The sequence below is a fragment of the Microdochium trichocladiopsis genome (genome assembly GCF_020744255.1).
Source record: "Microdochium trichocladiopsis strain MPI-CAGE-CH-0230 chromosome Unknown B0I36scaffold_1, whole genome shotgun sequence".
Classification (NCBI taxonomy): Eukaryota; Fungi; Ascomycota; class Sordariomycetes; order Xylariales; family Microdochiaceae; genus Microdochium; species Microdochium trichocladiopsis.
In genome coordinates this window covers 4096200-4122376 of record NW_025763544.1, presented here as the reverse complement: position 1 = coordinate 4122376, position 26177 = coordinate 4096200, and the positions used below count along the sequence as shown (strand labels likewise).

Sequence of the window (26177 nt, the reverse complement as noted above, 5' to 3'; positions counted from 1 at the left end):
CTCGTACCTTGTGGCCCAAGTCTAGCCGCAAGGCGCCCCGTCGTCATTATGTTTGACATCCTGCCAAACTTCCTCTCGTGAGTCTTTCCCTGCAATGCCGCTTGGTCTTCGGGCTGCGACAGAGGCACGCTGACAGGTGTGCGTCGACTGCAGCTCCATCGCCTCTTTCCTCTTCCCGCTCTTCGCATCCTACAAGGCCCTCAAGACATCCGACCCGGCCCAGCTTACACCATGGCTCATGTACTGGTCCGTCTTGTCATGTGTCGTGCTGTTTGAGTCCTGGACCGAGTTCATCCTCGCCTGGGTCCCCTTCTACGCGTACATACGCCTCTTCTTCCTGCTGTATCTCGTCCTGCCGCAGACACAAGGCGCCCGGCAAATCTACGAGACCTACCTCCACCCGTACCTCGAAGAGAACGAGTCGGCCATCGAAGAATTTATCGCGAACGCCCACGACAGACTCAAGGAAGCCGGCCTGGCATATCTAAAGCAGGCGATCGAGCTGTTCAGGACCCGCGTGCTCGGGCTCGCACCATCCGAGGTGGCCCAGGAGGACCAGCGGCGCGCAAGTGAGGCCCCACAGGGCTACACACAGGCTCTGCTTGCTAGGTTCAGCGTGCCTGCGGCGCGCTGGGCTGCGAACAATGCCGGCAGCGCCGGACACGACTTCTACAACTTGCTGGCTGGCGCAGTCAGCGCGGCGGCCGGGAGCGCTACCGGCGGGTCGAGCAGTAGCACCAGTGCGGCGGCAAGAGGTGCTGGCGGCCAGAGCAGCACCTTGATCCCGCAGAACATCCGTGACGCGCAGGAGAAGATAACATTTATCGCGGCGCAGCGGGAGCGTCTGAACTTCGTGTTGGGCGCGCTCGACAAGGAAGCCGCCGAAATCGAGAAGAGCCGCGGCGGATACGCCCGCGGAGGCGACCTGCGGCCCAGCAGCATCAGCCTCGACGGCACCACGCCAGACAACGAGGCTTCGCGCCCACCCAGCGGCGGCAGTGTCTGGAGCGGCCTGAGCAAGTCACGCAGCGAGGTCGACTTTGAGAAGATTGACGCCGAGAGCGGTGCCGAGGACGAGAACGGCATGCGGCGGCGCGCGGCGCAGCTGGCCGACGGCGACGAGACGCCCGGCGTGACTAGCAAGGCGTGGAGCTTCCTCGGTTTCGGAACGACGACTACCGGCCCCGCGACGCCAAAGGCTGATGACGATGGTGCTGGCCGGAGCTCAGGGTTTCAGAAGTAGGTGGACATCATTGTGTTCGCACACGATTTTGGCTGTTATGCGTTTTTGGAGTTCCGGCGACTTTGAGCAGCTCCGTCTTTCGTGATGGCTGCATTGAGTTGATTGTAACAAGCAGCACTTACAATGATATATCTTCCCTATGCCGCCATCTTGCAGTGAACTTGCAAACGTGCTGCCCCCGCAATTGCGCCAGACAGCGTAACAACCATTGCGTATTCCAAAAAGTGGTATTTCCTTCCCTTGTGATTATGGTACAAAGCAGATCTAGTCTGGTCTTTCTGGAAGCCTGGCCCAGCGGGTGCCAGACTTCCATGCTATATGAATGTATTGGCCAGCGTCCAAGACGGCCAAGGAATCTCTTCTTCTCATCGTACAGTGGCATGACCGGTCTCCATAAACCAAGCCCTGTTCCAGTTAATCTACACCCAACCTCTTTCCCATTCGCCAGTCCCGCCCAAGTTTACACGTCGTTCCTTTCTTCTTCCTTTCACGCGAAAGCAGCAGCCCCACCGACACTCTTCTTGTACGGGTACCGGACCTCGTCGTCCTTGCGCAGCCAGATCTGGCGCTTCTTCTTGGTGGTCGCGTGCTCGACCCAGACCTGCTGGGCGTGGGACTTCATGAACGCCCGGATGAAGCGCGGGTCCCAGAGCTCCGACGCGATGCCCAGGTCCTTGCAGCAGCGCATGAGCGCGTTCGACTTGCACCCTTCCGCGGCGGTCGAGACGCCGTCGTCGGAGAAGTATTGCTGCTCGCCGCGGGCTTGGGCTACGAATCTGTTTTTGGTTTCAAGAACAATGGTCAGCACGGTTTCCGGGAGAAGGAGGGGGGGGAGGTTTGAGCGGGCCACCGCCACAGCGCAGCAACAGTAGAGTACAAGGAAGAAAGAGAGACAGACGGAAGGAAGGGGACAGGGAGAAAACTTACCGCCCATGCACAACCAGCGCGTATTCTCTCGTCACCAACCGCTCCTGGACCATGAGCTGGCCCCGTGGCGCCAGGCCCCACGCGCCCGGCCCAAAGGCGTTGTTCAGGATCCGCCGGTACTTGATCTCGGGCAGGTATATGATGCCGTCGGGCTTGACCTCGACGTCCTCCGGGTCGATCGGGGCCATGAGGATGCGTGACGTCTCGACGGGGAAGGCGTTTGTGCCGAGGCCGTGGTATGACGAGGACCAGTCGATCGCGTCGCCGCCGTTCTGTTGCTGGGCGGCGTCTATCGCACCCGCCTCGGCGGTGCTGCTGCCGTTGGTTCCCTCGAGATGGGCGAGTGGAGGGGCACCCGTGAGCGTGGACGGGGTGCCGAAGCCCGGCGCATCGGGGATGTGTTGGCCGGTCGTCTGGGCGAGCGGGGTGCGGGCGAGCTTGCCGGCGGTCGCTGCTGGGGTGGCGGCCTTGGAGGCAGCTGCTGTGGTCTTTGCCGCTGAGGAGGGCGTCGCTGTGGTCTTGGAGGCTGCTGTCGATGCCACGGGATATGCTCGAGGCTTGGTGGCCGTAGTGGCGTGGCGGAGTTGCGCCCGGGTTGCCGAGCGGGCGGCGGCAGCACGGAGGGGCTGCATCGTCCTTGATATTATCATTCTGATGTTGTGGCTGAGATCTGTTCAAAGGTTCGGTAGTGCAGTCAAGCTATTCAAAGCTTTTTTCGTGAGGAAGGCCGCGTTTTGACAAGAAGACCAAGGGTTCGTGATGCTACTGGTCTGGCGGAGTGCAAGTTCTCGCTAGCCCGGAGCTTGGAGGGCTGCGATAAGGCGTGTTGAAGGTGCGATAAGGGCGGTGCGTCATGGTCATGCAACACGCCGAGGTTGAATTTCTCGATGACCTGAGAGCAAAGCATGCGTGAAAGTGAAAATGCCCATGATTACCAGTAGCATGATAAACCTAGCGGTATTCTCACTCAAACATCAAATTCGTGAAGCCTGTGGCGCAGGCGCGATTCCGCCTCTGTTGTTAAATGGGAAACTTGCCAGTGGCATTTGCGGGTCGAAATGTAATGATGTACAACATAATCTACAAGTTGAACCAATCCTGCAGCAGTGATGCTGTGGACTATGCTCATGCGTCTTTTGTCGAAGTCCTCTGGTCATTGTTGTGCCTCTTCCAGCACTCCTTGAACGTGGCCATCTGCATTCCGTAACCGGAGCCAGCGGTCTGCCGTCAGCTCGAATCCAGGCAGCAGCCCCGATCGTGGAAAGACTTGCCTCCTGCGTGCACTGCCGCCAGTCCTTCTTGTCAAAGTAGCAGTCGGTCAGTTTCGCATTCTCGTCGGCACAGCCGGTGCTGAAGATGCGCTTGTCCCTGTGCCGGTGCGGCCCGTGTCAGTCCATGCTGTGGGTGTGTGATGGCGGGCGCCCCTCACGCCGCCCGGGGTACAAACCACTCGTCTGGCTCATCGTCGTCTTGCGTAGCACTCTGGCTGGCGTCGCTCTCGTCCTTGGACATTGTCACCACAGAAAGGAGCTGTGCTGCGCTCCGGATTGAGCAGTCTAATAAGGTATGTTGTTGGACTGAATTGCCTGGTCGGGTCCTGCAGGTTTCAGACCAGCCTCGGGTGGTTGAAGAGAGCTCGAGGCTACTTTCGGCTAGGAGTGGAAAGCACACTCAGCAGCCAAAGTTGGTGAGCTCCTCCGCCCCAACACACACCTCAATGGGACCGCCTACGCAAAAACCCGCGATTCTCAAAACCAGACACCTCCCCAAGCTCTTGCAAAAGGCCACCAATGTCGTCAGCATCAAGCTACTTGGTGTAGGCAGACAACCGTCAATTAACCTCTGCGTGTTGTCTGTGGCCATTCCCTGCGACCGCAAGGCCAGGTCCCAACCCCGCTAAAGCTCGTCCCGTGCTACCATGGCTGCCCGCAAGCTCAACGTGCTCGTCTACACGGGCACGGGCAGCACCGTCGAGTCTGTCAAGCACGCCCTCTTCTCGCTGCGGCGCCTGCTCTCGCCAAACTACGCCGTCATCCCCATCACCGAGACCGCCATCCTCAAAGAGCCCTGGACATCGACCTGCGCCCTCCTCGTCTTCCCTGGCGGGGCCGACCTCGGCTACTGCAAGGTGCTCAACGGGCATGGCAACTCCGTCATCAAGCAGTATGTCCGCAAAGGCGGTGCATACCTGGGATTCTGTGCGGGCGGCTACTACGGCAGCAAGAGATGCGAGTTTGAGGTGGGCGACAAGCACCTCGAGGTCGTCGGCTCCAGAGAGCTTGCCTTTTATCCCGGCACCGCACGTGGGGGTGCCTTTAAGGGCTTCCAGTACCAGAGCGAAAAAGGCGCACGCGCCGTCCGCATTCTGACCAACAAGGACGCCTTCAAGAGCGCTGGAGCCGTGCCGGATGAATTCACCTCGTACTTCAATGGCGGCTCCGTTTTCGTAACGCCGGCTGAAGGAGCAGATGTCGAGGTGCTTGCCACGTACGGCGACGATATCGACGTGGACGGTGGCCAGGACAAGGCTGCAATTGTCTTCAGCAAGGTCGGCCTGGGCTCCGCCATCTTGACTGGCCCCCATCCAGAATTCTCTGCGGTCAATCTGAGCCCGCAGCATAGCATTCCCGGGTACGACACGCTGATCGCCGAGATTCGAGAGTCTGATCAAACAAGAACCGACTTTCTCAAGGCCTGCTTGACAAAGTTGGGCCTAGAAGTAAGCCAAAGCACTTCAAGTACCCCGTCGCTCTCGAAACTCCACTTATCATGCATCAACAGCCCGGACGTGGACGATCTGGTGTGCACCTTTGACGACATTATTTCTCGAGAGGACGGTGAAGACTTCATCAAGGGCGAGCAAGATACCTTCCATCTCGAGAAACACCACACGCGATGGTCTGTCAACGGCCTGAAGCAAGCCTTGCCCACCGCCATACAGCCTACCGCAGGGACCGTCGACGCCAGCGAGCAGGGCACGATAGATTACAGCACCATAGTGAAGAACGTGGTGATTCATGACGAGGCTTGGCCCGAACCCAAGGAAACGCCATACTTCAACCACGCAGCATACTTTTCCGGTCTTCGAGATGCTAGGAGGAAGGACCCCAAGTCTGAAAGCTGGGGGGATCATCTTTTATACGGCGAAGTGGTTACCAGTACCAACACCCTCCTCGAGAAGAACAACAGCCTGCTGTCGAAACTACCGTCCGGATTCACTTTTACAGCCACAACATCGGTCGCTGCCCGAGGCCGCGGCAGCAACGTGTGGATCGCTCCTCCTGGCTCTCTCCTGTTCTCCGTGGTCATCAACCACCCGGCGCAGATTGCCGCGACTCGACCCATCGTCTTCATACAGTACCTCTCTGCGATTGCCGTGATCCAGGCTATTAAGTCGTACGGCAGAGGATACGAGAACCTTCCCGTCAAGCTCAAGTGGCCAAACGATATCTATGCGGCTGATCCGCGGGACACCTCCAAGACCCGTTCATATGTCAAGATCGGTGGCATACTTGCCAATTGTGCATATTCCTCGGGCAACTATCAGGTTGTCCTTGGTATCGGACTGAATACGACGAACGGCCGGCCAACTACGTCTCTCGATGCGCTGTTGCCGAAGCACTTGCCACCTTTCAGCATTGAGAGGCTGCTTGCCGGGCTCATTTCAAAGATGGAAGTGCTGTACAAGGATTTCGTCCGGCAGGGCTTCACCCGGGAGATGGAGGGCGCTTACTACGACAGCTGGCTGCATGGGAACCAGGTCGTCACGCTCGAGCAGGAGGCTGGCGCGAAAGCCAGAATTGTTGGCATTACACGCGATTGGGGCATGCTCATGGCGCAAGAATTAAATCGGGACGACAAGCCGACCGGCAAAATGTGGGCGCTGCAGAGCGACGAGAACAGCTTTGACTTTTTCAAAGGGCTGGTGAAGAGGAAAATCTGACCATTTCACGATGAGACTCGGTCGTTCGGTACGGAGACGAAACAAAACCGAGCCTGGTCAGGGGTCGCTAAGTGTGTGGAAGTAGCAAAGAAGCCGAAGGCATGACGCAGTGCGCCCGAAACACGTCGTGGTTGTTGGTGGTGGTGCTGCAACAGTGGGCACGCGCCCGTGCTTTGACCGCGCGCCCACATTTGACATCATTATACCACTAAACTTGGCTTGTCATGTCGGGCCTAGTGACATAACTGGGTCTGCGTCGTATGTGGGAGCTTCCATGGATTGACTCATGCTTCGTGGTCCGGTTGCGTCAGTTGGACACGGAAACACACCTGCAACGACAATGGAGTTCTTGTTTACGGGGTCCGCGCCCCCGTGAGCTCACAATCAGGTTCCGGGCAGTGGGATGATGGCGCCGGCGAGGAGGAAAAGTTCCTTTGGAGGCTAGCAGGATCGAGAGGAAGCGATCTGAGCCAGGATCAGGATATTGGTCTACATGGAGGGCCAGGTCACGTTGTATCTATGGAGGAGCCAGATGAGGCAGGAATCCTCAAGACCTGTTGGCATGCGGCGACGAGCGTGCTTGGCAATGATGACTTGGATGCAGCCGCCCTGATCCGACCCCCTGACAGGCCACCATGAACCCCCGATCAGCAGGGCCCCCAGATAATGAAGAACCATGTCCGCATTAAGGAGTACCCAAGCAAGGTCGCATGGGGAGGGCCATCCTGGGCAGGAGCCTGGCCGGGAACAAAGAGTGCCGTCGACGTGCCTTGCATGGAGGCTTGCACAGGTGGCTTGCAAGTTCATGCACCACCTGCCCGAGGACTTACTTGCACCGACTCAAATCTCGGGCACGTCAATTGCGACGTACAGTCGTCGTGTGGCTTCTGGCTTGCGCATGCCACGCCAATCGCAACAAGATAGCCGAGGACGATGGATGAGCTGCATGTCGGGCGCACGGGGCAGATGATAAAGGAAAATGCGGAACAGACAGGGGACCGACGGGCGGACGCAATCACAAAAATGGCGATCAGCCTAGCGTACTGCTATCTGTGGGCTTGTCGCTGCTGACAGCAGCCAAGGGCAACGGCGGCACCAACGGAGAGACAGAGGGCCGCTTGGGGCTCTGCGCCTATCACTCGACCGGGGCGGCCGGTTTTTTTGTTGTCGAATTTTTCGGGGTGGTTTTTCGGGGAGGAGAGAGGCTCGAGAGTCGTCATCAGATCGGCGAACAGGCGCCACCGATCATGATAGCGAGCGGCCATTCCTATTGTGCGAGGCTGGCGCGCGCCTCGGCGGGTTTCTTTGGACTATTGCGTGCATGGCACCGGAGCTAAGGGGGCGGCCACGGGCGTCAGCTTGGCCCAAAGAGTGCTAGAAGGCAGCTGGACAGTGGGTGTGGGGGATAGTCTAGCCAGGGGCAGGGGCCATTGTGGCGGTTGGCAGCGTGCGCGCTGGTGTGCCGGCGACTTCCCTAGGCCATGATAGCAACACCTGGACGCCAGACAGGCCCCGCCGATTTCTCTCGTGATGGCTGAGATGCCTGCCTGGATGGGCGGCGAGTGCGCAAGAGGCCGCGCAGTGCTCCACCAGGGTCGGCCTCGGATCTCGTGTTTGCGGCCAGGGGCACCCCGGCACACACACCCTGCCCGCCTCCAGACACATCCCTCGCCCGTTTCCATAATTGTCCGCACTGCCGCCCACTGTTGGTCCGTGATGCCGTTCGTCTTCCTCTCTGGCGACCTCTTGTCTCTCTCTTGGGCCTCGCTACCAAGTACTGTCGTTTCCCGCCCGTCTTCTTCTCCTCCTCCGTCTTCTCCTCCTGCCCGACGACATTTGCATATTCTTCGGTTGTATTCTCCAGCACGACGAGCAGCGGCAAACACACATAATTCTCGGAGCCATGGTGACCATGAGGGCCAGCACACGGGCGGCCGCAGCCGCCGCCCTGCTCGCCGCGTCGGCGGGGGCCTCTGCCGTACACATTGCAAACAACAACTCACACGAGCCCCGCCGGGCCGCTGCGGAATGCTCCGACGTCCACATCTTCCTCGCCCGCGGCAACAACGAGCCCTACCCGGGCCGCCAGGGCGACCTCGTTGCCGCCATCTGCAAGGGCGTCGACAGCTGCGACTACGAGGACCTCCTCTACTCGGCCCGCTACACGGACCTCTACTGCCAGATTGTCTACGACGGCGTCATTGCCGGCCACACACAGCTTGCCGCCTACGCCAGCCGGTGTCCCAAGTCCAAGCTCGTTCTCGGTGGCTACTCGGTCGGCGCCCAGGTCATCACCGACATCCTCGCCGGTGCGGGTGGCACATTCTACAATGGCTGCGTCCAGCCTTCTGCGCCTCCGTTGAGCAGAGAAAACGCGCCGGGCAACATGAGTACGCCAACCTTTCGCTTCTACAAGACTTTATTTGCCTCTTGGCAGCGATTGCTGACCTTTTTTTCTTTCTGTTCCCAGTCGCTGCCGTCCTCGTTTCGGGTAACGTCCGCCACACTGGCGGCGAGCCCTTCAACACCGGCACCGGTTCCGGCATGTCTGGCATGTTCCCCCGCACGGGCGACCAGAAGGCCGCTCTCGACGGCTGGGCCGACATCCTGCGCGACGAGTGCATCGAGACGGACCCCATCTGCGGCAACAAGTCCCTCAAGGACGGCGCCGTCGTCGCGGACCACCTGTCCTACTTTGCCCGCCTGACTGGCGACTTTGCCCAGTGGGTGCAGAAGAAGGCCCAGCTGGACACGGGCGGCAGCTTCGTCACGGCCATCCCCACGTCCGTCTCGGGCACCGTCCAGGACTACGCCACGATTGGCACCGAGACGCCCAGCGGCGGCGTCACCATGAGCCCCGACTGGACCAAGAGCACCGCCGTCGTCGCCGCCACCACGACCGACAAGCCCACGTCGTCCTCGACCGACAAGGCGTCCTCGTCAGCGGCCACGAGCAGCAGCCCCGCGTCGTCCTCGACACCCGGTCAGAGCTCGGGCTCGACCACGGCGCCTCCCGCCTCCACCACCCCGACCCCGACAGACCCAGTCCAGGGCAACGTCAGTCCCTCGAGCACGCCGCCGCCCAACGCGGCCGCGCGCCTCTCGGGCGCCGCTTGGGCCCTGGTCGCCTCTGGCCTGAGCGCCCTGGTTTTTGCTTTGTAAATTGAGCGAGGTGGTCTCAAATCATCAGTTGGCATTTTTCCGAGGATAGTGAAAGGGGCCAGCTGCCTCTTGCTCGCCGAACAGCAATCCTCCCCTTCTCCTTGACCCCACGGGAGCTCCAGAAAGCATATCCGAGAGAGAGAGAGCCAGAGAGCGCGACACGATGACGAGAGTGCAGAGACGATGCATCATGATCGAGCGAGCGAGTAATCGAGCCTGCATATTGGTATGGCATAGTCTTTCTCCCGTTTTTTTTTTCGTCTTTTTGTTTCGTAATACCGAGGAAATGTCCGCTCTTCTTTTTATGTCTGATGGCCTTGCTGTGGCCGCCTTGGTCCGCAGTTCTTTTCTCGCTTGATCGGGCGAAGACGTGGAAGGGGGGGAAGGAGATCTTAATTGGGTGCGCTTGAGCGAGTGGCGATATATATATATATCTATATACACACCCACACACATACGTACATATATATGTATGCATATATACATACGCACAGCACATGGCGTGCGAACGAATATATAAACGGTCGACAGGGTTAGAACGAGTACACTCCTTTTAATATATAATCTAGTTTCGCTTCGACAAGGCCCCCCTCCTCGTTTCCGCATGCTCTTGACGTCAAGTGTGACCCGCGATATCGGTGAACTCTTTTTATATGAGGTTTTTACACATTCTGACGAGTCAGTTGCTTTGTTCTATTCGTGAATATTGTGCTAGCTGGTCCTTGATAGGGCTAGAATGCTGATGATTTAGCATTTCATCCAAGCAATCCGCGGATGCGCCTCGGTTGGAAGCCCCGTGTTTGACCATCTCTTGCCCCCCCCCAATCTCTCTCTGTCCATCACTGACTACGCGTGCGCTTGTCCAACCATTCCCGCCCTTATATTGTCTGTCCTCTGAAGCACGAGGCCAAATACCGTCGTCTGCGGGGGCGCGCTGGTAGGCCCAGTTCCAAACCGTGCTGACGACTACTGTGTTGTGTGTCGCCGCAAGCTTATTGTCCTCGACACCCTTTGAGGCCAGTGGCCTGGGCAGTTTAGGCTTATGGACTTGCCCCCCGCAAGAGAGACAGAGAGAAAGAGACAGAGAGAAAGAGAGGCTGTATCGTCATGCGCTTCTTGTTTGTCTCTGCGTTCTAGAATTGGATGGTTTCCTGCAAGGAGTTTCCTGTTCCTGGAATCCGCGAGGAAACTCTGCTGCCAGTCGCTCCAATATGTGGCATTATTACGCCCTTTTGCTGTTTGTCTTTTCATCTGTTTGTCTGTCTGCGACAGCACATATAGACTGAAGCGACCCAATCAACAGCGAAGCTCCGCAGGCGACAGGAGCACCTTTGACAGCCTTGATCGAAAGTCTGGCCCTGACTAGACGGAGAGCTGCTTGTCGAAGATTATAAAACAGGACTGAAAAGCGGCTCGCCTTAAATGCTGTAGTCGACCATCATGTTCCACATTGTAGCCTGCTGGGCAGTACTAGGCAGGTGAAGTTGGTCTCCCCGTGCCGGCAGACAGATTCAGTTGAATTTCTTTAGGTCGTCACAACTGGCCATATTGCGGTTTGCCAATCACCCATCGAGCATCAAGCGGGTTCGCCGGTGTGAGATGCGTGCCTCCTGCATTCGCGCAAGCCTCACTCACAAAGACCAAGCCCAAGTTGGCGTGTTATTCGCCAGGCGATGTGAATGGAAGGCGCTCGTGTCGGATCTCGTATCTACACGATCCAGCTTCAGCAGATTATTCAACGAGCAAATTACGCTTATCCAGGGCTGTCAAAGCTTAGATCTGTACCTGCTGTTGCACGAGGGATGATGATTCGCGCTAGACCCATCGGTGGCGTTCTCCCACCCACTCCTGGGATTATTGACTAACAGAGTACAGGCAAAGTGCCAGATAGATCCGCAGCTTGCAAAGCGTGCTAGACTGGGACTGGGGAATGCCTATGGAATATTCAGCTACGTAGTGACGGCATGAAGACGTTGCGTCATAGGGTCGTCGCTGGTTATTCCTTGTTGAGATGGTGGCAAAGTGCAGATTCCACCTTTGACATCCCGGCCGAGTATAATGAAGGTAATTAGGGGGCTTGTTTATTCTAGCCTTCTACGGACAGGTCTCTGATTTGTGGCTGAAACGCTCGATCGCCCGTGCGCCAAGGACCGGTCCCAACTCTAGACGGCGGAGCATTTGAACCAACGAGGTTCGCGTCTGCCAAACAGGAGCAAAGCACTGCCGATCTGAAAGACCTCATCGGAACCAGCGGCAGGGTCCTTCCCTGTTGCTACTGGAGCGATGCTTGCTTCTTCTTGCTTCCCCACTGGGCAGACGCACGCTTACGGCTTGGCGTTGTGGTGCGGCTACTTCAGCCGTACCTTGGCAAGGGAGATCCTGAGCTCGCTAAGGTCGTCTCTGGGGTGACATAAATCAAAAGGGGAGCCTTCTAGGAGGCCCCCAGAATACTCCCACCATTATCACTCGAGTCTCGAAAACTAAGCGCATTCCAAGCTATTCACATCGGTTGAATCACGAAAATCAAGCCGTTCCCAAGCAAGAACACCTGTCAACACCGCCTACCACGCGCAGGACAACCCAAACATATATTGAAAAATACCCCCAACGACATCCACCATGGCCGAGAAGACGTCAAGTTCCAGCTCAAACCGCGTCTACCATGCGCTCGACACCATTCTCAAGCTTGCCGCTGTGGGCGCTCTGTGGGCTATCTTCGCCATGCTTCTCGACATCCGCAACGCCACGATCAGCAAGGAGGGCAACGGCATCAGAGTGATTGTCACCTCTTTGAGTTCGATGCGGGTCTATCCTGGCAGCTCGTCGTCCTGGGATTTTGGAAGGGCGGGTTCGTCGTATGAGCCTATTTATATCAAGGCGCTGTGAAAAGACACGGATGGGAAAGGATTGAGGAGGATCCAATTTCTACAAGAAACATAAATAAGACGATGAAACACCTTGCTACTCAGGCGCTTGCGGCCAGACGGTCCCATGAATGCCCGCAATAATAGACTCTAATATTTGAGATAGCCACATCCAGTTTCCTCAAACTCCTGAATGTTTGTAGACAAGAAGATGAAGGCTTGCTTGAGAACCTAGAGTACGAAAATAATCATTGCTTGCTTAGAACGAGGATGCCTCATTTCTTCCAGATCACATTGACCAACCACTCCGCCACGACCTTCTCATACGCAATCGCCTTGGACTTGGCATCCTCCACAGCCCCGGGATCAGCATGCATACTCGGCGGGATCAGGTTGAACCCGTGCACAGCGTCGGGGATCAGCAACCACCGGACCGACTTCTTCACCCCTTGCACCTCCTCGTCATTCTCCCAGTAGAACCTCTCGTCCCCGTTGCCCATGATCAACTTGCCCGCTTCCGCGGCAGGCATCTCCTGGCCGGGCTTCTCCTCCGCGGAGTCAGGCGGCACCCTCTTACCCCCGAGCCTGCACGCGAGCCGCCAGCCCTCGTGACACAGCTGGTCGAGCTCGGCCCCGACCACGAACACACCCCTGGGCAGCTCCTCGCGCGCCGCGTACGCGGGCGAGAGCAGCGGGTCGCGCAGGTCCTGGCCGTAGGGGAGGTAGCTCCACACAAAGTACGGCGACAACCGGGCCAGCAGGTCCGTCGGGTTCCCCCGCAGCCCCGGAAAGGTGGTCTTGTAGTGGCGCCGCAGCGCGCGCTCGCCGGGCTTGATGCTCTGGTCGACGACGGGGTACACGGGGATCACGGCGGAGAAGCGCACCTTCTCCTGGATCGAGGGCAGCTGGCACGCGCCCAGGGCGATGCAGGCGCCCGCGGAGAAGCCGCTGATGGCGACGCGGCCCTGGTCGATGGGCAGGCGCTCCGTGGCCGGGATGTCCTCCCTGGCGTTGAGGTCGCTGTACAGCGCGATGAGGATCGCCTCGAGGTCGCGCAGCCCGACGGGGAACGGGGAGCCGGGGCCCTTGCGGTAGTTGAGCTCGATGACCAGGAAGCCGTGCGTGTCGGCGAAGCGCCGGTTCACGAGGTCGTCGTCGGACGGGTCCCCGACGAGGAAGCCGCCGCCGTGGACCATGAAGAGCGTGGGCAGCTTGGTGTTGCTGTTGCGCTCGTAACCCTTGGGGAAGAAGATTCTTAGGTTTTATGCTGGGTTAGTGGCGGTTCTGAGCACGCGAAAAACCCCCTGGGGGGACAGATGTCTTGTAGAGAAAGTACCTAATGGGCAACGATGGCCGGCACGGATATGTCTTGACCATGTCGGGCACGTTGGGGCCTTTGTTCCACCATTGCGACAGCTGTCTGAAGGTCAGCATGGAGTTGACGAGGCCCTTGACGGACCACGCGATGGCTCCGTGCCGCAGAGCTTGAAAGAATGAGAAGTGCGGTTGCACGGCGAGCTCGCCGGGCGCTGCAAGATCCGTCATGGCGGTCGTGGCTCTCCAGCGTGGGTACTGGCAGTTAGGCGGTTATGCCAGACGCCTGTATTCAGAGGTGTGGCGAGGGCGAGAGGAGGTTGTGAGAGCGGACGACGACCCCCGCGAGCCATGCAGCCAAACCCACACGAGTATAAACAGGTAAGCTCAAACCAGCGCAATCAAGGCGGATTCGTACAAGTTGCGCCAATGAGCAGCCGTCCCGGTGCGGAGAACTTGCCAGGGTCTTTTGGGGGCTGGGACGGCCATGGTCTACGCGTCATGGTGCCAAGGTGTAGGGATGGTCTTCAAATGCTATGAGGATTCTTGTGTGCGATAAGGACGCCGAAGATCTGAAACGATGGGATTTTGTCGTGATGTTCGTTGTAGATGTGCTCTTTCGCATACACTTGTATAGCCTGCACTATGCCCCAATAAGTGAGTGAGATTTTGGTCAGACTGAAAAGCCTCACTGGTGGGGAACAGCACGGAAGCGCGTTCCGCCACAGCCCCCGGCTGCTGCGATTCTACATTTGCTCCCCAGCCGCCCCAGTCGGACGCTCGAGGCAGCCTACCGGCTATGCAGGCAAAAGGCGGGTGTTCCACGTGCCTAGGCCATGCAGCGACAAAGTGCCGGTCTGTGACTCGACGACTTGGTAATATTGTGACAGAGAGGACAGGTCGCCTGCCTAGCCGCCGAGGAATGCACCCACGCTTACACGCGGTTTTTATTATTTTGGGCCGGACATCGGTTCTAATAATCCCCTCGCGTGTCCTTAAAGGCCAGCACAACGGTTTTCCCCAGGTTTGTCAAGTCTTCTGGCAACAGTGCCTTTATGGAAGAGTGAGACGCTCCAGGCCGATGGTCGCAACCATGATGACATGTTCTTGTGCGGAGAGATCAAAAAGTCGTTCGAGGACCAGTCAGAGGGATGGCGCCACCTGTGCTGCGCCGCTCCGCTTACCGAAGCACTAAGGAAGCCGGCTCTTGGGAGTACCGCACTTACGGTGTTTCTTCAGTGACCAAACAGCCCTTACGAAACCGTAAAAGCAGACGACACAATCCTGGCTGACTGCCTTGTCCAATCTGCAACGTCCCCTACATGTCAGGTGCGGCTGAGCAGTGTTGGTCGCCATAGCACAGCGCGGCCAACCATGTCGCTGCAAAGCAACAGGCACACAGCCCCAATGTGCCCGCCCAGGTGCAGAAGCCTGCTCTTGCCTCCAATTTGGCTGCGGAGACCCAGGCAAAGGGTCCTTGGCCCCCAAGGATGTGGAGAAACACCAAGGCAGCCCTGCGGTCAACATGGCCTCCCGGCGCAGCGGGCTCTGCCGAGCGGCCGCCACTCCCTTGGATCGGGGACCAATCGTCTGATCTCACTGGCCTGGGACGCCCAATCCTGGTACTTGGTGTCATATTTCTTCCCGTCACGGCATGTGGGTAGTGCTCCCGTCCCGGCACCTGTGGTCAGTCAGCGCCCTCACGACGCCATCGGCGTTCACCGAACCCGACCAAACCGATGCATAAGCCCCGTAAGGCTGAACTGGGCCGCGACCCTGCCTTCAGCGTGTGTCAGGCAAATGACGTGAAGCCTGCCTGGCTGCCTGTGCCTGGTGCTGGCTACAAAAAGCCAGACCTGGACCCGTAGAGCGGTTGGATGCATTTACATGTGTCTAGCCAGTCACTCTCATCTCCCTCCATCCAGGGGTAATTTACAGTCCATTTCGAAATCATTTCTGCTTTTCCCTTCACATCTTCACAATGGTCCGCATCCAAGGCGTCCAGGGCATGCAGTATCTGCGTGACGGCACGGCAGCCGAGAAACGCGACTATGCATTCTTCAACGAGCAATACGCAACATCCTCGCACGGCGAGGAGCATGACATGCACCCCAGCGCCATCATCCAGCCCAAAGACGACGAGGATGTAATCAGGGCGCTCCGCTGGGCCGTCGAGAACAATGTCGCCGTGGCCATCAAGTCTGGCGGCCACCAGTACAGTGGCGCATCGTCAACCAGCGGCAAGAACATCCAGCTCGACCTCGGTAGCACATACAAGGACCTCATGGTCATCGAGCCAACTAACAAGCTCGATGCTGGGCGGACACTTGTCTATGCTGGAGTCAGCAACAAGCTCAAAGACTTCAACGAGTACCTCACACACAACGGCCTCTTTGTGCCCCATGGCCAGTGTGCATCGGTATGCATCGGCGGACACGGACAGACGGGTGGCGTTGGCCAGATGGGCCGCGGCTTCGGCCTGTTTGGCGACCACATCCGGACAATTCGCATGATCTGCCACGACGGCGTGATCCGCGACATCACCAAGGAATCTGACCCGGAGCTCTTCTTTTCCATCTGCGGCGGCAGCCCAGGAAACTTTGGCATCATCACCCACTACACACTGGAAGTCTACCAGGCCTCGCACTACATGGGCACCGTGGCCGGTCCCAACGGCTTCAAAGGCCCCCACGGAATCAAGGCGCTCTGGATATATTCGGAGCCCATTCTGCGGCGGCTGCTCAACTTTGTTGCCGAGATGGCTGATGACGACTCCGTGCCACGAGGCTTTGACCTCTGCGTGAGCGTCATGAGCACAGAGTTCCCCATCACATACCTCTTCCCCACCCTCCGGGACGCGCATGTTTGGGAGAAGATCCAGGACAAGATCAAGCAGCACTTTGCCGACGAGTTCCTGACCTGGCTGAACGGCAGCTTCCCCGCGAGCATCATCCTGTACGCCTCGTGGTGCCCGACCTCTCCGACAGACAAGTACGACGAGTCCGTCGAGGCGTGGTTCGAAAAGTTCCGCGAGCTCAAGGGCTTCTTCGGCAACGAGTCGCTGCTCTTCTCCGAGTTCGACGAGGACATGGCGCAGATGTCGGGAAAGTGGATCATGGACAAGGAGCGCGAGTTTGAGCTGCCGTACGTCAAGCGCGCGTACACGACCGCCTCAAAGACGCTCGTCAAGGACAACTGGGTCGACGCGGTGGTGGACCGTATCGACCTCATCTACAACGAGAAGCACTTTCTCGACTCGAACGAAGGAGACGACGACTACGAGCAGTACCTTAGCAACAAGCTCGTCGCGCAGATCCAGGTCTACGGCGGCAAGCACTCGCAATTCCGCGCCAACAAGGACAACGGCACGAGCTATGCCTGGCGGGACTCTAGGATCACGCAGGTGCTCGACTGCTTTTACGAGCCGAACCCCAAGGCCAAAGCCATGGCGGAGGCGTGGCAGGCAAAGAACGACGAGGTCATGACCGGGCCGGACAGCTCCTTCAGCAAGAACGCCGAGCGCGCGACGCTGTGGGGCTCGTATGACTGGGACCTGGGCGACGAGAAGATCTGGCGCAAGTACTACGACAGCAAGGAGGTGTACGAGCGGATCGGGCGTGCTAGAGGCAAGGCGGACCCGAACGGGACTTTTACGCCGAACCCTTTCTCGGTCAAGAGGATTTTGTAAAGAGCTCATTGGACAAACGTTCGATCGTGTACCTGATATTTCACTAGCATTAGATCTCCCTTTAGCAGTCATCCCGAGCAGGCCTCGCAACTCGCCTTCGAGCCTGTTCCGCATAATCCCAATATTTAGATGTATAGAAAGCTATAGGTGCAGGAGCCATGATGTTGGTGTGTGCCGAGAATAATAAGCCCGTGACTTTCTTTGCAGAATATGATAAGTGATGAGTGATCGTGGTTTTCCGAGATACTGCTGGCATGTGTCACGGGCATCAAATTCATAGGAGCGGCTTAGCGGTCAGTGTCTGTCTGCCACGTGCGACAACCACCCATGACATCACCACATCCACCATAGCACACCAAGACCAACCCTTAGCAGACCCCGACGAATAAACCACGCTGATTGTGAAATGAGATAAAGAACGGAGATCAAAACAAAACTGCATAACGCCGGCTTTTTCTAAGAAGTTACGAAGGGGCATCGATGGCGCCAAAGACGCGCGCAGCGTCGACCAAATCGGCACGTGAAGCCACGCGGCGCAAGAGCCCCAAGCCAAAGGATGGGACTCATCCACCACAACCACCACCGCGGGACAGTAGTACGGACAAGCCCAGACAAGAGTCAACAACACCGAAGCAGGAATCCCCGCCCCCAGAGCCAGGGCCACATGTCAAACACGACACGGCCGCCATGCCATCTTCCCAGCCGCTCATCAAGACCGTCCCCCACACAGTCCGCATGAGCTACCGCATCGCCCGCGGCGAGCAAGGCGTGCTCACCTTTGAGCCCTACAAGTCCTTCCTCCTGCCGCTCTGGCGCTTCCGCACGGTGCCCATCGCCGTCACGAGCTCCGCGGCCCTGTGGCGGGAGTTCCGGCAGTTCGGCGCCGAGGGGGACTTTGTGGGCATGGACATGGCGCGCAAGTTTATCCAGATGGGCATGACGCGGGCCAAGAGGTACGCGAACCACGCGGGCGGGCGCAAGTACAAGAAGGGCACCACGTCGCGCGAGGAGCTGCCCAGGAGTGAGAACCACCAGGGCAAAGCAGAGAAGGAGGAGGCGAGTCTGGTGTTCAAGAAGGTGTGGGAACGGTGTAAGCGGGACGAGGTGTATCAAAGGCTAAAGGAGGACTTTTTGCGTGAGCAAAAGGAATGGGACAAGTCGCAATGATCGGGATGCGGTTCCGGTATGAAGGTGTAGGACTTTGCCGGGCAAATATAGCGGCGCAGAAGGGGGGGAACGTCTGCAGACCCAGTGCTGTTTGTCAATCACGAAATAGAACCTGGGCTATGAAGGGAAGAATCTATAATGACATTTCATACAGTAAATGCTGCTATCGCTTTTGATGCTGAAGCCATCGAAGAATTCGTGCGATGCCCCGAAGCGACGCTCCTCACGTTGGTGAATGAGCCACGACCAACCTTCTATGCAGTATAAGCCTTGGGCACCAAGCCCGAAGGGCTCGTCCCGAACTGCTTCGCAATCAGCTCCTCAAACGTGAGCGATCGCCCTCTCTGCTCCTGCTCCTGACCTTGCGGCTCCCCCTCGATCTCAGCACGCTTACTCGGCATGGTGCCTTTGTTGATATTGTCCGCCGTAAACCGGGTGAGGCAGCGAAACTTGCGCCGCGATCGGATGTGGTACGGGCCATACCAGCAGTCTACATCGCCATGAGGAAATACCATGCAGTCTCCGTAGGAGTTGCCGTCCTCTTTTCAGTGTCAACAGGGATTCAGGTTGCGACGTGGACGAAAAGGGTTGCCACTTACGACCAATCATGGACCAGTTGCGGTCCTTGTACAGTGCTATATTTGCGCAAGACGCCAGCGTTAGCCTACAGCACAACCACGCGTGTTACACCAAGCTGAAAAGACCCTGTCCCGGGCAACAAAAGCTAATTCAGCGTGTTTGAAGAAGAGAGACAAAACTCACTCCAGTACAAAAGCGGATTAGGACTGAGCTTCAACTTCAGCACGTCGATGTCCCCAGGCGGAGTGGATTCAGCGCAGCCACTGCCCTGGCACGAAACGCTCCAGAGCACGTCTAGGGGGTCTTTGCCGCTGATGTCGTCCCTCAAACCCTGCGCGATGAGCTTGTTGCAGTCGTTGGGCGCCTCGGCCTCCCAGAACTGCCACGAGATAGACGGTCTGTTACCCCAGTAGATCTGGGTTCTGTAGATGTCGAAGTTGGCCTGCGCGGGGCCGGGGAACAGAGCAAAGAACGTCGTGATAAGTGCCGTAGCACTTCGGAGAGTGATTGTGTGCATTTTTCTTTTTTGAGAGGATGTTGTGGTACAGATCTGAGTAGTTTGAGCGAGCAAAGGTGCTTGTGGCTTGGGATATTCTGGGCTTATATACATTTCGATCTGGCTCAAGGTCCTCACCTGCACAGAAACATTCGTATACCTGGTGCTTTAGTCTCGGGTGTGCCCGCCCTTTCTGGCTAGCATGTAGTCTTGTTGTCTATGTGCTCGCCCACTACTTCTGGGGCCTGCCAAGCATTGGCATATGTTGTCCGCAGCTCGACAAATGGCTGGCGTGCCTAAACATAGTTGTTGCTCGTGCACAGAGGGGCATTGCTCCTGGCCTGATTATGCCAAGGAGGTTTTGCCATACCCTCCTTCCGCAAACGCTTGATTTCCCGCGGTAAAAATATTTCATACGCTAACGTAGGCAAGGCGGGATCTGCCTAATTTGGTAGTGTTGCTGTAAAGAGCTAATTCTGTGGGGAAAATGCTGGCATGCACCGCTGCTATCCCTGGATCCTTGTGCAAGGCACTCGGCCGCAGTGGCTCTTGGCAAGGACCATGTAGAGAACGGACCGAGAACCCTCCAATGGTCGTCCAAGATTGCAGTGGAACCCTGCTGAATAGCCAAGCAGTACAGCCACATTGATGTGGCTAAATACAACTTTCTCGAGAGCCTTAAAATTGCGGTGCACAGACAGCCGTTGCGGGCCACACTTACTAGACAAGCGGTGTGGGCGTAAGATGCTTTCTCAGAGCGCATAGACGTGGTACAGAAGAGCTTCCCCGAATGGAGCCGCCTAGACGGCAGGAGAAGAGCATGAAACATGGACTGAAAACAAAACGTAGCCGCCTCAGACCTGTAGCTCCTCTTCGTTCTGCATATGCCTGTCGCTCTAATTTGAGATAGTGTCTGATCAATCAACCCAAAGAATTCGAACCCAGGTGCGACGTGCTGCTGGTCGTCAGAACTTCTGTCCCCGCATTCTCCATGAAAGTCGTTCAAATGCTTGCAGCCACTTGAGCTTTGGGAGGTCCCTCAACCATGACAGCCACTTTGCTGGTCTAATCTAAGTCATTCACAGTGCAAAACCAATGGGTATATACTGACTGATTACACGAGGTCAAACTGGTACTGCATCTTTCCGTCCTGTTTGTGGATGCCCACGTAGTCCTGCTTGTAATCAGAAACACCTTCCTTCTATAAAAACATAGGCCACTGTACCCCGTCGTCTGCAACCAGTGGCACCCCGGGAATCGGTTCGAGTCGTATTGCTGCATGCCAGAAGCTGGCGAAATACGGCTTCGAGCTCGCGAGCTTGAAAATACCTCGTCTTACAAACCGATTGGTGGCCGAGCCGCCGCCGCCACGAGAGCGTGTTAACAACAATCCATGGACGTTGCGATATGTATACATCTCGAAAATGTCCCGGGGTTGATGGTCCAGCAGCTCGTGCACGGGCATAAGAAACAGCTCGCCAAGTGGATCGCACTCCTCAACAAGGTCCCAACCAACCACCATCTCGAAGACATCTTGCTTACACGGCTTCGTTTTGTGGTTCGGATCTTCGTGTCCAAGTGACGCAAGTGACGCAAGTTCTTGGGATCCCTTCACTGAATCATCGAAGGGGACTGGAAATGGAACACATTTCGTCCTCCTAGCCACACCATCATGGCTGGAATTCCTGTTTTTGTCGCACCACTCGATGACATCGGCAGAGCTTTTCAATGTGACCGGAATCAGATAGCCAATCATCTGAAGAGCAGAGGTACTCAGCAGCCCCAAGCTCTCCTCTCGTGACTGTCCGCGCTCCAAGCTCCGTAACCGGCATAGTGGTACTTCTTTCAGATCCTCTGGAAGGATCCAACGCTCGGGTGATATGTGCTCCCGTGGCACACGTTAGCGGCAGTCGCATGCTGGGCAATCTGCGCTTTGTTTCCCACTTGTATGGACTTACTCGTCTAATTGTATCCATGTGCTGTACGTTGTCACTGAACTTGACTATGCCCCACTGCGGCATGAATGTGACCGGGCCGTCTATAGACAGCCATGACCAGGTCGGGGCCAGGTGTGGCAACGGCCGACTAGCCGTCCTGTTTCTCCTCTCGGGGTCCCTCAGTTGCGTCTTCATGCTCTTCTCCTCCAGGCGCCACGTGAGCTGAGAGGTAATATTGGTCATATACATGCCAGCCTCATATTCCCAGCCGAGGTGGTCTTGCAGATGTTTTCCAGCACCAGCAAGAGCGATCAGGCGGTCAGACCATCGGGAAATGCGCAAATTGCTGTAGACACCCACGACCGGTCACCACAGTTCGACCAGTGCGCGGCCGGGAATGCTTTCTTCCTGGCTGATGCGCAGCTGGCCGTCGAGAGGAGCACGAAGGGTCCGATATACGATCTCCAAGCCAATAAGGTGGCCTAGTCCTAGCGGAAATCGCTCCGTGGCGAGAAGCTGGTCGCATTCCCAGGCAATCTGAGTCTGGTTCGCTGTCAGCAGTTCACACAACTGGAGACAGCGGAGTCATCCCGCTTGAGATGCGGATTCCTGTTGCAGGGTCGACCAGGCGAGGAAGCGGGTTTGAATGATCTCGACTTCCTGTAGCAGAAGGGAATTGCGGTCAAGTCAGCGGCCTCGTATGCGCTGTAGTGTCTTTGCAGAAGGGCGTCGTAGCTAGACCTACACAATTCAACGAGACAGCTAGCGAGTGGTCTTCTTGAAGTGTGTTGCGGTGAGTGTCACGCATAAGAGCAGATGAGGATGAGGGATTAAGCGAAATTATTTCATATTTGCGACTGAGCATAACCTGGCTTCAGTTCGCTGAATGTGCACTTCTGGTTTCACCGCCTCGGCGCGGAATTCCTTGGGCCCCACGGGGCGGCATGGGTTTCCCGCATTGCTGGCTGTCATGCGATCGACGATATGAGCTGATCGAATGAGCGCTGGCCTTACCCAGGAGTGACCAAGGGCGAAAGTATCCCCTTGTAGCAAGATTGTCAGTCAATGGTCAGCGAAGCCACGCATATGCAACTGGATAGCCGTGAGAAGCGAACCGCGACACGTCTTCAGAATCTTTCGCGGATATTCCTGACAGAACAACCACGTAAGCAAGAGAAGGCGTCTCATCTCAAATTTTCGAAAACATAAGGGCCAGGAAGTTGCATTTTCATATCGACAGTGTGAAGCTGATTACGAGGAGTGCCCACACCATCGCAAGGGGCAGGACCTTGTCTCATCCGCCCTCTGCCCCATCTAGCCAGTTCCACCACAGCCGCCGACATGCCCGCCCGACTCGTTGGGCACCTTGTCATTGTCGAAGCACCGAGAGCGGGTGAAGACGGGCGTGTTAAAGCTGGCGGCCCACTCGTAGCCGTCCTTGTCCGGCTGGTCGTAGTACCAGAACTTCCACGACGTCGGGGTGGACCCGATGCACGCGCCCGCGCGCTTCTTGAGCGTGTCCTGGCCAAAGTCGGCGGTCGCCCAGCCGCCGCCGTGGATGAAGATGGAGTTGAGGACGAACTTGTACTCGCTCCTGCAGTCGCCTATGGGCTCCTTGTAGTACGGCCACTTGCGGTTCGAGCGCTTAACGTCGATGCGGTACGTGTAGTCGCCGCGCACCCACTTACCGCCAGACTTCCAGATCATAGGGTTGTCGGCCGTCTTCTCGTCGCACCCGTTAACAATCTTATTGAACGAGTTAAGGCAGAGCTCCTTATCAAAGGAGCCCACGCCGTTATCCAGCTCGAGAGAGACGGTCGCCTCGTCTGGTGTGCCTGTCTGGTACGTCTTGGACCGCTTCCAGTTGATCTCGTTCTTGGGCGCGTCGAGCGTGCTGCAAAAGTCGCGGAAGTTGCCGTCCATGACTTTAGGGTGGACGTATCCCCTGGACCCGTCGGCCGACCAGCACTTGAACTCGTCTTTGCGGATATTGCAAGTCTCACCCTGGCCCAGGACCTCAGCGCGGCCCTTGACAATGGCGTCCATGGCGAACGAGGCCATGGTCATGTGGCCTTTCTCGTTGGGGTGGAACCACTTGGCCCAGACGTCGGGCAGGCTGAGTTTGGAGGCGATGGTCCCGTCGCCAGGACAGCCTGGGGGCGACGGTGCGTCCCGGGGGTCCAGCGCGTGCAGCGCCGCTGCGCGGGGATCGGGCGAGTTGTACAGGATAGAGTCATAGATGATGTGCGCGTGGACCTCCTCCATACTGGTTTCGTTGTACGCGTCCATTGCGCGTTTGCGGAGTTCGCTTTGCCAGGCTGCAACGAGCGTCAGCTTGTGGGCAAGGGCGCGTCGTCATCGACAGGCCAGGGGGCTAAACATGGCAGGGACTTACGAGGGATCTTGGTGTCTGGCTTGAAAAAGTGCAGATCGGGCTGCTTCGCGTCGGGGTAAGTGCCGTCGCCCTGGGGATCACAGTACTGGCCGCGAACCACCTGATAGGCCCACTTGTCCCAGTCGGCGTATCTGTGAGGTGGCGAGAAAAGCGTCAGCATGGGCGGAGGATTAATGAGAGGGAAAACCAGAGCAGACTTACTTCAACTTGTACTTGACATTTCCGTTGTCCCGCACATCACGTATAACCTCCTTGGTCGCGTCGTTGATGCCGATGACGAGGTTATTGAGGCGCTTGCGGAGGGCAATGTCTAGCGGGATGCCCTTCTTGCCCCAGAAGTTCATAAAGGGGATGGCCTGTGTCCAGTCCTGGTTCTTGGTGCACACGTCCTCGTTGTCCGTGTTGAAGAACTGCGCATAGCCAAGCATTACCACTACGCTGTCCTTGGCCATCCGGTCATTGAGCTTGAGCAGGATAGACTTGATGTTGGGCTTAAGAATGGTCTTGATGTTCTCCTCGGCCTTCTTGATGACCGTGTCGCAGACTGCGTCACCGTCAAATCTGTAGAGATTGCGCCCCGGCAGTGTTAGCTCATGTTGCTCCAGTCAATGATATTTCGGCCGTCGCAGTCTGGTAGTGGCATGGTAGTTCCACTTACGGCACCAAAACACAGGCTTTGATCATGCCAGCCTATTCAGCAACGCGCGCAGGTTAGCCATCGCTTGTGTGCACACATGGGAGCAAGTTGCCTCGACGGATTTGGTAGCCATGCAATCAAAACGTACCAAACACAGATCATTTCCACCAGCCGTCAGTAGAGCCAGGTTGAAGTCAGAATCGGTCACATCAGTGACTTGCTTATAGATGCCCTCAGAACGATCTCCGCTGCATGCCTTGTACACAAACTTCTTGATGCTCGGCCCGATCTTGTCTTTGAGTACAGTCGGGTAGCCTTGGTCATAACGCGCGCACGACCAGTCGTTGGTCGGAAAACCTCCCAAGGGCGTGCCTGCACCGATCGCGGCCGTGTAGCTGTCTCCGACTACAAGTACGTTCTTGACCCAGTCGAGTTCGGTCGGGTCGGTGGCTCGCTTCATGAGGGTGTCCAGCACTTGTTTGCCGGCGCCGTGAGGGAGGATGTACGAGGAGCCCAAGCTGAGCACTGAGCTCCACGCGAGGAGACTCAGAGCAGTTTGGCTCAACATGATGATCGTCGAGTCTGGTGAGAATCAGCTCAACTGAGATGCATGTGTTGTTGCTGGTCGCCGAGGAAGCAAAGCAGACGGCAAGACGGGGCAGGACTGGGAAGAAGAAAAACCCTGAAAAGTGCCTTCAGTGTAGGCCTGCTTTCTGCGCTCGTCGACGCGGCATTCGTCGGTTGAAGCGGTCTGCCCATCATCCGCGGATATACGGACGTGATGCCAGGATATTAGCCTTCTCTCGGTGGAGCAAATAAGCATTTAGGGCCGACGCATCCCTGCACCGAGCTGACCATGCTCGGGAGATCTTTGCGACGCAGGGGCACCTGTCGGGGTTCGGCAATAGTGGCAGTACTCGTCTGCTTTGGGTATATTAGCTGCTTATGGCAATCGGACAAAGGCGACGAGTGTGGGAACAAGCTTCGGGCCAAGGCGATAAAGCGCCGGTCAAGACCCGGAGCTGTGGTCCGGCCAACCAGCCGACCAGTTTCTGCCACGTCGGCCCCTGGCAGGATGCCTGGTCTCATGTACAACTCGGCGCCATGGAATGGCCCAGGCTGCGGCTCGTGTCAGCTTGCCCAATGGCGAACAATATGCGTACAGTGTGTGTTGGACATCCTGGTTTAGCGCCCTTTTTCTAGTGCAACGCAACACGGCAGAGCCATTGCGACCAGGATCAAAGGCTATCCGGGTATACGAGGAAGCCGTCAGCCGCTATGCCGTCGGAGCCGAGAGGGCTACAGTGACCCCTTTTGCCGGTAAAAATGTAGAATATTGTCCAACGAGACGACAAGTCTCGTGCAGTATCGTTGAGCGTGATTATGTCGCGGCAAAAGAGAAGTTCTACACATTGGATGTATCCTCATTGTAATGCTTCGGTCTGTGCTGATAGCCTGTTACAATTGCCGAGGAGCCCCGCTAATCATGCTAGGGGTAAATAGGTGGGCCGCTATTGTCACTGGAACAGCCTTCTCGGCTTTGCTGACATACTTGGTGGCTGGAATAACGACAAGCGCCGTCGACTGCAGGGTCCAGAACAAGGGGCAACTGTGGGTACATACTCGGGATCAACAAGCATCATTACGGCATGTGATCGCGTGAACCTATGGGGATGTTTGGCTCGAGCGCCTATGACCCAGCTTCAGGCAGTGGCGGACGTTGAACGCATCACCAGCGGCAAGCTAAAGTAAGACTCATAAGCATATTACAGGGGATAGGGTCTAGTCTGGTCTTTTGAGGAGAAGATTAATTGACCCGCAGTCG

General features: G+C 57.2%; 12 protein-coding genes across 12 annotated transcripts; 6 read left to right on the top strand and 6 right to left on the bottom strand.

Moving 5' to 3' along the window:
* The first annotated feature begins 54 nt into the window (after nucleotides 1-54).
* B0I36DRAFT_311744 (TB2/DP1, HVA22 family-domain-containing protein) lies at nucleotides 55-1388 on the top strand. The gene has a single exon (XM_046152406.1). The coding sequence runs from the start codon at nucleotides 239-241 to the stop codon at nucleotides 1241-1243; it is 1005 nt and encodes a 334-aa protein (XP_046018966.1). The 5' UTR covers nucleotides 55-238; the 3' UTR covers nucleotides 1244-1388.
* A 342-nt stretch (nucleotides 1389-1730) lies between these two features.
* On the bottom strand, nucleotides 1731-2802 carry B0I36DRAFT_344571 (mitochondrial genome maintenance MGM101-domain-containing protein; the record flags this gene model as incomplete). Its single annotated transcript, XM_046156278.1, has 2 exons — nucleotides 1731-2019; nucleotides 2171-2802. 2 exons carry the CDS (start codon nucleotides 2800-2802, stop codon nucleotides 1731-1733), a joined length of 921 nt encoding a protein of 306 aa, XP_046018965.1.
* Nucleotides 2803-3050: 248 nt separating this feature from the next.
* Nucleotides 3051-3885, bottom strand: B0I36DRAFT_16728 (uncharacterized protein). The gene is made up of 2 exons (XM_046148741.1): nucleotides 3618-3885; nucleotides 3051-3538 (listed from the first exon to the last, which is right to left on the bottom strand). Exons 1-2 carry the CDS (start codon nucleotides 3680-3682, stop codon nucleotides 3145-3147), a joined length of 459 nt encoding a protein of 152 aa, XP_046018964.1. The 5' UTR covers nucleotides 3683-3885; the 3' UTR covers nucleotides 3051-3144.
* A 203-nt stretch (nucleotides 3886-4088) lies between these two features.
* On the top strand, nucleotides 4089-6113 carry B0I36DRAFT_344570 (biotin-protein ligase; the record flags this gene model as incomplete). Its single annotated transcript, XM_046156277.1, has 1 exon — nucleotides 4089-6113. One exon carries the CDS (start codon nucleotides 4089-4091, stop codon nucleotides 6111-6113), a length of 2025 nt encoding a protein of 674 aa, XP_046018963.1.
* Nucleotides 6114-8016: 1903 nt separating this feature from the next.
* B0I36DRAFT_358138 (Alpha/Beta hydrolase protein) lies at nucleotides 8017-9275 on the top strand (the record flags this gene model as incomplete). The annotated part of the gene is made up of 2 exons (XM_046157915.1): nucleotides 8017-8503; nucleotides 8584-9275. The coding sequence occupies 2 exons, from the start codon at nucleotides 8017-8019 to the stop codon at nucleotides 9273-9275; spliced, it is 1179 nt and encodes a 392-aa protein (XP_046018962.1).
* Nucleotides 9276-11894: 2619 nt separating this feature from the next.
* Nucleotides 11895-12374, top strand: B0I36DRAFT_358137 (uncharacterized protein; the record flags this gene model as incomplete). The annotated part of the gene is made up of 2 exons (XM_046157914.1): nucleotides 11895-12123; nucleotides 12343-12374. 2 exons carry the CDS (start codon nucleotides 11895-11897, stop codon nucleotides 12372-12374), a joined length of 261 nt encoding a protein of 86 aa, XP_046018961.1.
* A 40-nt stretch (nucleotides 12375-12414) lies between these two features.
* B0I36DRAFT_344568 (Alpha/Beta hydrolase protein) lies at nucleotides 12415-13684 on the bottom strand (the record flags this gene model as incomplete). Its single annotated transcript, XM_046156276.1, has 2 exons — nucleotides 12415-13393; nucleotides 13476-13684. The coding sequence occupies 2 exons, from the start codon at nucleotides 13682-13684 to the stop codon at nucleotides 12415-12417; spliced, it is 1188 nt and encodes a 395-aa protein (XP_046018960.1).
* Nucleotides 13685-15055: 1371 nt separating this feature from the next.
* B0I36DRAFT_311732 (uncharacterized protein) lies at nucleotides 15056-17336 on the top strand. Its single transcript, XM_046152405.1, has one exon. It carries the CDS (start codon nucleotides 15435-15437, stop codon nucleotides 17139-17141), a length of 1707 nt encoding a protein of 568 aa, XP_046018959.1. The 5' UTR covers nucleotides 15056-15434; the 3' UTR covers nucleotides 17142-17336.
* A 492-nt stretch (nucleotides 17337-17828) lies between these two features.
* Nucleotides 17829-18308, top strand: B0I36DRAFT_344566 (uncharacterized protein; the record flags this gene model as incomplete). The annotated part of the gene is made up of 1 exon (XM_046156275.1): nucleotides 17829-18308. One exon carries the CDS (start codon nucleotides 17829-17831, stop codon nucleotides 18306-18308), a length of 480 nt encoding a protein of 159 aa, XP_046018958.1.
* Nucleotides 18309-18395: 87 nt separating this feature from the next.
* On the bottom strand, nucleotides 18396-19733 carry B0I36DRAFT_311727 (uncharacterized protein). The gene is made up of 3 exons (XM_046152404.1): nucleotides 19071-19733; nucleotides 18908-18943; nucleotides 18396-18849 (listed from the first exon to the last, which is right to left on the bottom strand). Exons 1-3 carry the CDS (start codon nucleotides 19495-19497, stop codon nucleotides 18563-18565), a joined length of 750 nt encoding a protein of 249 aa, XP_046018957.1. The 5' UTR covers nucleotides 19498-19733; the 3' UTR covers nucleotides 18396-18562.
* A 764-nt stretch (nucleotides 19734-20497) lies between these two features.
* Nucleotides 20498-21404, bottom strand: B0I36DRAFT_344564 (uncharacterized protein; the record flags this gene model as incomplete). The annotated part of the gene is made up of 3 exons (XM_046156274.1): nucleotides 20498-20584; nucleotides 20723-21139; nucleotides 21342-21404. 3 exons carry the CDS (start codon nucleotides 21402-21404, stop codon nucleotides 20498-20500), a joined length of 567 nt encoding a protein of 188 aa, XP_046018956.1.
* Nucleotides 21405-22172: 768 nt separating this feature from the next.
* Nucleotides 22173-25294, bottom strand: B0I36DRAFT_311722 (SGNH hydrolase-type esterase domain-containing protein). Its single transcript, XM_046152403.1, has 5 exons — nucleotides 24501-25294; nucleotides 24374-24405; nucleotides 23917-24276; nucleotides 23716-23846; nucleotides 22173-23638 (listed from the first exon to the last, which is right to left on the bottom strand). The coding sequence occupies exons 1-5, from the start codon at nucleotides 24918-24920 to the stop codon at nucleotides 22635-22637; spliced, it is 1947 nt and encodes a 648-aa protein (XP_046018955.1). The 5' UTR covers nucleotides 24921-25294; the 3' UTR covers nucleotides 22173-22634.
* Nucleotides 25295-26177: the final 883 nt, after the last annotated feature.

Bases quoted from the DNA above. Each gene is read 5' to 3' on its own strand.
- B0I36DRAFT_311727 (XM_046152404.1), bottom strand. From the start codon at position 19,497: ATGTATATAAGCCCAGAATATCCCAAGCCACAAGCACCTTTGCTCGCT. The intron at 18,944-19,070 runs GTGAGTTTTGTC...GCGCAAATATAG, and splicing joins TAATCCGCTTTTGTACTGGA to CACTGTACAAGGACCGCAAC. The intron at 18,850-18,907 runs GTAAGTGGCAAC...GACACTGAAAAG, and splicing joins CAACTGGTCCATGATTGGTC to AGGACGGCAACTCCTACGGA.
- B0I36DRAFT_311744 (XM_046152406.1), top strand. From the start codon at position 239: ATGTACTGGTCCGTCTTGTCATGTGTCGTGCTGTTTGAGTCCTGGACC.
- B0I36DRAFT_16728 (XM_046148741.1), bottom strand. From the start codon at position 3,682: ATGTCCAAGGACGAGAGCGACGCCAGCCAGAGTGCTACGCAAGACGAC. The intron at 3,539-3,617 runs GTTTGTACCCCG...GCACCGGCACAG, and splicing joins GACGATGAGCCAGACGAGTG to GGACAAGCGCATCTTCAGCA.
- B0I36DRAFT_311732 (XM_046152405.1), top strand. From the start codon at position 15,435: ATGGTCCGCATCCAAGGCGTCCAGGGCATGCAGTATCTGCGTGACGGC.
- B0I36DRAFT_311722 (XM_046152403.1), bottom strand. From the start codon at position 24,920: ATGTTGAGCCAAACTGCTCTGAGTCTCCTCGCGTGGAGCTCAGTGCTC. The intron at 24,406-24,500 runs GTACGTTTTGAT...GTTGCTGAATAG, and splicing joins GTGGAAATGATCTGTGTTTG to GCTGGCATGATCAAAGCCTG. The intron at 24,277-24,373 runs GTAAGTGGAACT...CAATCTCTACAG, and splicing joins AAAGCCTGTGTTTTGGTGCC to ATTTGACGGTGACGCAGTCT.